The sequence below is a fragment of the Callorhinus ursinus genome, unplaced genomic scaffold (assembly GCF_003265705.2).
Source record: "Callorhinus ursinus isolate GAN/ISIS: 27379988/994484 unplaced genomic scaffold, GSC_fseal_2.0 scaffold48, whole genome shotgun sequence".
NCBI classification, from domain to species: Eukaryota; Metazoa; Chordata; class Mammalia; order Carnivora; family Otariidae; genus Callorhinus; species Callorhinus ursinus.
This window is the reverse complement of record NW_027397110.1, coordinates 4,054,530-4,062,915: the sequence shown is the minus strand read 5'-3', so window position 1 is coordinate 4,062,915 and position 8,386 is coordinate 4,054,530. Positions and strand designations below refer to the sequence as shown.

The following is an 8,386-nucleotide window of genomic DNA, read 5'->3' as shown; positions in this document are numbered from 1 at the left end:
CCCCCCGCCCCCCCCACACCCCCCGTCCACAGGTGGGCCCAGTCTTCAGTGAAGACCACCAGCACCTCAGAATTCTGTTTTATTTCATGTTGTGTTGCTTTCTTTTTATGTTTATGTGTTTACAAACCCTTGTGTGGAGGGGTGGCTTTCAGTAGATCACAGTGAGGGAGCTACTCTGCTAGGTACGAAATTTTAGTCCATCTTGAAATGGAAATGAAGTATTATTGCAAATGTGGCAACTTCCTTTCCTCCCCATAACAATGTGTGTAAGTAGGGAAGTCAGTTACTTGGGAAAGCCTGTGTTCTTCAGTATTTTGTTAACAGAAATTATACTTAGAGAAATTTGGATTTCACTGAGGTGGACATAATTCAGTTTCACCTTAAAATACTTTTTTGTTGTTTCTATAATTGTAGTTTGGAGACATTTGAAATTAGAATATTCTTTATTGATATTTTCAATATTGATAACATTCTCTGAAATAACTATAAAATCCAGGCTCTATGCCCTATAACTAGTACATTTGAGAACCAAGAGTTTCTCTTAAAGATTACTTAAACGTACAAGGCAAGACCTGAGTGAAAATAATGCAGAATTCAACATTCTTCTGACTGGCTTTCAAAATGGCAGTTGAAACTATGGTACAAAATTGCACCTTTTTTTTTAACCCATGCAACGCTAAGGGGCCTGAACTTGGACGGAAGCGAGCTCCAGCGTCTGGTAGGTCACGGTGGCACAGGCCGCTCGACTGCTCCCGCGCTTTGTTGTTGAGGAGCAAGGACTAAGCATTGGTGACCCTGACCTGCCCGACTGTCCTGTTGGCTCGGGGTCACTCGCGGTCCTAAGGCAACTCTCGGTTTCTTTTGCTGCCTTCTTGGTCTTCGGTGTCTGGATACTGAGAAAGATCCAGGGTCAGAACTCTGCTGAACATGCAGTCATCGTGCTGAAATGAGAAAGGACAGCAGAGAGTCAGCTCTCTGCTTAGGGACGAAGTGTCATCAAACGTCAAGGAAGGGCCACTAGGGAACCTGGATTCGCACTTAAAAAGGGGCCTCCTTCTAGTCACTGGTCTCCGGTTAGGTCCGCTTCCTGCTGGTGCGTTCTCTGGTGAAGGTGCGCGCGCACGCCAGCCCAGATGCCCGCGCCGAGGGGCTGTTGACAGTGGGCACGAGCGTCCCACGGGCAAAGGTGACGCGCTGCTGCAGGAGGACGCTCGCTCCGCGCTCGCCCCACTCCTCACCTTCCCCTCACCTGCCTCCCTGACCTGGAAGCCCCAAGCCCCTTCCCCTTGGTTTATCCTGGAACGGGGTAGAAACCCAAGTCCCAGCCAGCCAGCCCTGGGATTACGCTTCACCAGGTGCGTCCGCCGTGCGCATGTGCGGTGCGCGCGGTACGAGCGGTTTTTCTCGTTGAGCTGCCTTTGCCAGTCTGATTTACAGAGAACCTAAGATGGGTAGAGGAGGAAGATCTTTTTGGCTCCCCTACGCTGGAATGAGAATTTCCAGGGGTCCCCTCACATCTTGGGGGCACAGGAAGGGAAGTTAATTTTTATCTTCGTTTAAATGAAAACTCAGGAAGTAAAGCCTAACTGTCCCCAAACTGAATGATCTGAATTAGCTGCTCTACTCCATTAGCTCAGGTCAGTATTTTGAACAGCTTAAGAAAGGTGGGTGTGAATTTATACAACCTGGAATGTCTGATCAACTTGTTTTTTCCTCTGGTCCTTTAGTGCTACCCACAATGCATTTATTTTGCCTAAAACATTCAAACATTAGAAAAATAGGAAATAGGATAGTAATAGTTTGCTGTGTACGTTAGCTCGTACCTTTAACTGTTCTGCAAGTTTTGATTTGCTTTTTTCACTTAAAGCCTATCTTTAAAATTTCTGTGTACTGCCATAGAAAAATACGAGTTTTTAAAATCTCATTTGGTTTAAAAAATCATTTAGGCCTATATTTATCAACTCCAGAACTCAAAGCGTATCTCCAGACTCCACCGGTACTTGTGATGAGGTGTCAGGAAAGAACTCAGGGACACTTCTCCTCTCCCTGTTGCTGATCTTTACCTCTGGATAGACGCCTATCAGCGCATCGGCTTTGGAATATAACTCCTCTTTTAGGGAAATGATTATCATCTGAAACTGCTCCTGCGTCTGCTGTTTGATGTAACTTGAGACCTGGGGGGAACGAAAAGCCCACATTTCACCAGCAGGGAAAGGCCTCGTTGCTGGGCCCCTGGATGGTGACTGGGCCTGTCTCCAGCTTTGCCCGTGGGAGGTGACAAGGCACTTACCTTCCTTTCTGGTAACTCAGTAAATCCACTATAACTGCAGAAATGGAAATAACTCAGATTCTAAAATAAGAGGTTAGTAAAAAAGTTGTAAATCTTATTAAACCTAGCATCTAAAACTTTTAAGAATATTTTTAAGAACAGAGGTCTAACTTAAGATACCGTCAGGTGAAAATGCAATCAGCTTTCATAACAAGATAAAAACTGCCACTCAGACACTATGTGGGAAAGGACAGACTGGTATTTAAACTTCCAATTTCCTGTTTTGCTAACGCAAAGCCAGAAGTGGGAAAAATGACAATTATATATGTATTCATAACCATAATCTAATTATTTGGTTGGAGTTGAACTCAGTGGCTCCTTCAGGAAGCTCAAATCCCAGGCATGAGAATATAAGAACAAAATGGACTCTGGAGAGAAACGAGTCTTGTTGAACAAACTCTGCTCGGAACCCGGAGAAAGATGGGGAAGAACTCGGCCACAGTTTCACAAACCGTCTGCCAACTCCCAGCTGGGGTGAGGGGCCAGAAGGGCTCTTCTCCATCTGCTTCGGTCCCGACTGCACCAGGGCGGTAAGGACGCAGCTCTGGAAGCAGGTACGGCAGCCCTGGGTGGGGAGCGAGTCACTAGCTCAGGTGAGTGATGAGGGGAAAGTGCCCTGGGCCAAGAGGGGTGGATCCACAGGCAGAAGGAACTCCATCTGGCGCTCGAGGCCATGGTGGCCACGAGGATATGCGGGACTGTGAGGCCCTGGGATGCCGACACGAGTGGAAGGTGAGGCAGAAGGGACGTGTCTGGCTTGGAGCGCTACCTGTGGTAAACGGGGCACCCTGAGCACGGGACGGAGTGGGAGCTACTTTGGGTTTGGTCCTCCTCCATTCGCTCATGCTCAGTAGGGCAGTGGAGTGGCCAGGAGGGTAAATCTCAAGGGAAGACTGGAAGTTAAAAGGGTTTTCAAACATAGGAGGGGTGCCAACAGAAGAGTCTTAAGAGTCCCTGGAGATGGTGGTAATACAAACATCTAAATTTTGCTAGAAGACACAGATAACTTAAAAAAGGCAGTCCACAAAAATGGAGCCCCAACCCCAACATACAAAACATGGGTACAGAGTACCTAAAGTCACCTCTTCAGGGGCGATTTCTCCCAAATGAGGCCATTGAGTCCCCTTAGCCAGTGCACACCAGCTGGCATTCAAGAGACGAACAGATTTTCTGTTGCTCCCATGTCTTCCTTCCCTGGTTACTCTGAAACCTGGCAGGTCCCAGAAGGGGCCTCTTGCTGTCCTCCACAAGGTTCAAGGGACTGAGGATCAGCTTTCTACATTTTGTGACTGTGGAGCTGACAGGCTGTCCTTAGGCACTCGGCGCCCCATGCAGGAAGGGTCAGGGGAGGACAGCTCGGGGAGCGCGGGCAGAAGACAGGCCCCTCAGCCGCAGCTCCGGCCCCTCCCGGCAGACTCAGCCGACTGAGAAAGCAGGCGGACCAGCTTCGGAGCCGCGGCCTGCCGGAGTGGCACTGAGAACTGAAGACACCGCTCCGAGAAGGACTCCTTAGCCAAGCTCACAAGACTTAAGTGTATAGCAGGATGCCAGCTTCCACTGTGCCTGGAATCGGAACTAGGAGTCTGATTCACCCATCTCCAAAACGACGGCTCTGGCAGTAGGACCATGACACCAGAGTCCGTGGGCCGGAGCTGTCCCATCCCTCGGCAGCCGTGGGCCAGGTACTGCCAGCGATGGACTCCGCGGCCTTTGGTCAGGCTTCCATGGCCGACTCCGTTCTCATGTCAGAAAGTCACAGTGGCGGTATGTGGCTTCAGTGTCCTTCTCTTTCAGGGGGCTTTTTAGATCTATGCTCTCATCTTAAAGGCTGACCTTAACTTGAACTCCCAAGAGTTAAACTGTTTCCTTAGTTCCCACGTCTCAAATACTGAGAAATACGATCATGAAGTGCAACAATCGGGTAAATTTTAATAAATGCAAGGGGGAGGGCAGAAGTTTGAACTTTAATTCCTTTGGAATTTTATTTAGAAGTGTTATTTTTGGACTTTATTAAACAACTGATTTGGCCCCATTTGCCACCAGGCCTCTTGGTGACCCTCTAGGTCCCAAAATCTAGATCTGGGGACAAGTTACCCACTAGCAATGCTGTGGATTCAGTAAAACAATCCTCACCTGACTCCTATTCTGACTCCCTAGGAATTCATTGAGGGTCCCCTAAACCTCAAATGAAAACTGCCCCAAATTTTCAGATATTTAACCTAGATTTGACTTTTAATCAGCAATTACCAACAAACTGTGTGTGTTCAGGGTAAACTGTCTTTCTGACCAGAATGTGATCCTCGAGTTGTAAGCGATCTACTGGAAATTAAAAGCAGAAAGAAACTGACCTTGCCAATGTTAGTGTTGTCCAGAGCTGCATCCACTTCATCTAACACAAAGAACGGAGCGGGCCGAAAACTAGAAAAAAAGTTACACTCCAGTAAGTTACAGCTTTCTATTAAGAGGATTAACAGTATTCGGAGTAAATAAGATACATCATTTTGAATGCTTTAGCCTCAGTCACCAATGACCCCTATGATGCTAAATCCAATGTGCAATGCTCAATCCGTGTCCCCCGTGACCACTGCAGGTGGCATCTGGGGCTGCCCCCGGCCTGTGGCTCTGACATCAAGGGTGACCGTCTGCTCCCCTCACCTGACCCACCGCTCCTTCCATCTCTTCCACCAACTCCTCTCAGTGCAGTGCCCTCGGGGTGCAGTGCTTACACACTAATTAGCTGCCCTGGTGATTTCATCTCCTCTCAGGGTTTCAATACCATCCGTGTCTTCACGGCTCCCACACTTGCCTCCCTTGTCCAGCAGCTGACTCGACAGCTCCATGTGGGTGTCTGGTAAACAGCTCAAGGTCATCCAAGGTCCTGCTCCTCACCTTGCCCCCCAGAACTACTCCCTCCAGGGGTCTTCCCACTCTAGTTGATTCGGGGTCATCCTGCCGCCTCCTTCACACCCCACACCTTGTCTGCTCAGCCTCTGCTCTCACCCTGGTCCAGCCCACCCTCATCTTCCACCTTGATTGCTACAATAGTTTCCCAGCCCTGTGCCTGCCACTGTTGTATACAGTCTATTTGCTACAGATGCCAGGCTCTCTCTGGCCTCAGGACCTTTGCACTTGCTGTTCTCCATGTCTAGAACATTCTTCTCTTAGCTATCTGCAAGACTTACTCCATTCCTTCAAATCTTTGCTCAGATGCTGCCTTCTCAAGTAGGCCTTCCCAGGTGAGTCTATTTTAATATTGCAAACCCTACTCTGCTACTGCTACTTATGATCTCCATTCCCTACTTTTTTTCTCTGTAGCATCTGTCATTTCCTGATAGTCTCTATGTTAGAGAATTAGTTTACCAATATACCTTCTCATTTGTCTTGCCCAACAAAAATGAAGTCTCTGAGGCAAAGATTTTGTTTTGTTCACTGCTGTATCTCCAAAGCCTACACCAGCACCCGACACACAGTAGATATGAAATATCTGCTGAATAAATGGATGGCAGTGACACCTGGTACTAGTCCTGTTCTGCTGAAACTTGCTCAGCACAGGCTCGTGCTTCGATTCCTGCGGCCTGCTCTCCCCAGAGTCTGCTGGCATTAATGCTACTTCCTGTTCCTCTCCTGTAATGGCCTCTTCTTTATCCTTGGGAGCAGTAAAAAGCAGCTGGAGAACTTAGGCTGATCTTCCTGGTCAGGAAAGCAGAGAGGCAGCATCATGTGCACCTAGATCTTCATCTAAGGATTTGCATGTTGAAAGTCAGTTGCCCTAATTTTAGCTAATGTCTTCTTGATTTACTTCAACTGCCACCACTACTAGAGGAAATGAAGTTAAACATTTTTTTCAGAAGAAATACTTCACTTAACATTCTTTACATAAACACAGGTCTGTGAACAGGCACTAGGAAAATAATACACAGGTCAGGAGTTTTTGTTCTGTTTGGGTTTGTTGTTAACTGTTGGCAATCCTGATGTCCTATGTGGCCATTCCAGTATTTCTTTTTCTTCTTTCTTTTCGGTAAAGCTAGAATATTAGTAGCTACTGATGATTACAGAAAATTAATGAAAATCTGTCAAAGATGGAATTGTGTGTTAGATTTGCAGTCTAAATTATTATAGGCCTAAAACAGAACCTGAATATTGTCTGGCTAAAGAAAACAGTTTTGTATCACATATGCTAAAACAGGTCTTCTGTAGGAGGGTCCGTTTGGTTTCAGCCCCGATGCAAAATCAGATAGCTTGCTGTGGCCTTTACCTGTGCACGGCGAACAGGAGGGCTAACGCGGCCACACACTTTTCTCCCCCTGACAGATTGTCCATTGGCATGAACCGTTTGCCTGGAGCCACGCAGTTATAGCTAATTCCCTCTAGGTAAGGCTCTTCTGGGTTCTCTGGGCTAAGAAATGCCTGAAACACAGGTTATTTACTTAACAAAATCAGGAAAGCAATTAGTAAATTTCAACTTTGGAAACTGCAATAGAGCTTAACTGCAAAATAGTCTATTGGTTCGGTTTTCCTCCACTGTGATGGCAAAATACGAATGCCTGTAGCTGGCTCTACAGTGTAGTCACAGGAAACAGGGCTGTCTGGGTGGGGAGTAGAGTGAAAACACTCTTAACGCACACAAAGGATCAGGCCTCCCCACAGGCCTGCCAGGCAGACCTCAGCAGCACGCACCACCGTCTGACAAAAACAGTCTTCAGTTAGCCCACTCGGTGGCCCATTCACCAGCCACTTACTGAATACCTGCTGTGGGCCAGGTACTGTGGCTACAGAGATGAATCCTGCCTTTAAGGAGTTACTGGGCTTATTTCAGTCTTACTTTACTGAAAATAACAATTTTTGGCTAAAATTCTCAATATCTGATCCAGGATCAACTTTCAGTCATAAAAGACCACCACGAGAAAGGTAAAAGCAGATGTGGAAGACCTGATCGACATCTTGAGTCCACATTCAGCGCCACAGGATCTGCCATGGGGACTGACTGTGGGTCGGGCAAGGGTTCTAGCAAAGAGACTATCGACACAATCCTGCCTTTGGTTCTTTCCTTCTCCTGACCCCAGGTCAGCCATTTCCCAAGACCCTCTACATTACAGGTACCTTCACTACAGAGACCACTGACTGTTCCATAAAATCAAATTAGCACCAGAGAGCAGAACTCCAGAACTGAAGAGAATCTGGAAACTAAGTGACCAACCCCTTCATTTTTCAGATGAAGAGACAGGCCCAGAGAGGTTCTGCCGTATTCGGGCTGGCCAGTGGTAGAGTGAGTGGGATCTAGAACACACCCAGTTACGATGGGAACCAATCTTCTGGAACTGACTTTGCTCCAGAAGTGGGTCACTCAGATAATGTGACACATTTATTTCCCACCAGAGAACCACCACCACCAACACAAAGTTCCCAGTAACATTTGGGGGTGAAAAATACATACTTGGGCACTGACGTTTCTGCAGAGCTTCTTGTAGATTTGATCAATTGAGATCGAGACGTGCTCAAAACACCGGCTGAAAAGGTCATATCTCCTTTTTTTCACCTGTTCAAACTCTTGCCTACACATTCTGGCTTCCTTTCTGCTGGCCTCAAAAGCTAAGAGAAAATCAATGTTCTTTATTTTGCAGACCACTGAGGGGCTGGCTCCTCTTATTTCAACTTTAAAGCACAGAATATTTTATTATTGATTTTGTTTGAGGGAGAGCGAGCACAAGCAGGGGGAGAGGCAGGCAGAGGGAGCCCCATGCGGGACTCGATCCCAGGACCCTTGGGATCATGACCTGAGCCAAAGGCAGGTGCCTAATGGACTGAGCCACCTAGGCATTCCGAAAGCATAGAATATTTTAAAAACTGGATTTTGAATTTGGTTGTCTTGGGTACAGTCTACCTTTAAAATACATCAATTGTTATTAATTCCAAGAACATGGCTCTTAAAATTGATGAGCCATTTTTCTAGTAGGGCTAATTTTAAGATAATGACAAATTCTGAAAGAGTATCTAATATGACCATCCTGCTGGTATAAAAAAATATCTGTTCTAAAATAACCAATACACCTGGGGCAC

The 8,386-nt window shown here is 46.8% G+C and overlaps 1 protein-coding gene and 1 long non-coding RNA gene across 11 annotated transcripts in view; one reads left to right on the top strand and one right to left on the bottom strand.

Moving 5' to 3' along the window:
* Positions 1-806: 806 nt before the first annotated feature.
* Positions 807-8,386, bottom strand: part of SMC1B (structural maintenance of chromosomes 1B) — a 67,643-nt gene continuing 60,063 nt past the window's right edge. Inside the window, exons 21-25 of one of the 9 annotated variants that reach the window (XM_025881961.2) lie at positions 7,764-7,918; positions 6,585-6,736; positions 4,678-4,747; positions 2,064-2,174; positions 807-941 (exon numbers count right to left, since the gene is read on the bottom strand). In XM_025881961.2, coding sequence (XP_025737746.2) covers positions 840-941; positions 2,064-2,174; positions 4,678-4,747; positions 6,585-6,736; positions 7,764-7,918 — 590 coding nt within the window. In that variant the 3' untranslated portion in view covers positions 807-839. Of the gene's footprint in view, positions 942-2,063; positions 2,175-4,677; positions 4,748-6,584; positions 6,737-7,763; positions 7,919-8,386 lie in introns of those variants that run through there. The other 8 variants (XM_073882626.1, XM_073882625.1, XM_073882629.1 and 5 more) reach the window with 8 other exon arrangements.
* Positions 1,370-7,988, top strand: LOC112831505 (uncharacterized). 2 transcript variants are annotated; one of them, XR_003210162.2, is made up of 4 exons: positions 1,370-1,637; positions 1,968-4,769; positions 6,641-6,700; positions 7,201-7,988. It is a non-coding gene; the product is annotated as an uncharacterized lncRNA (long non-coding RNA). The 2 variants fall into 2 exon arrangements; XR_012375294.1 differs by having other exon boundaries at positions 1,947-4,769.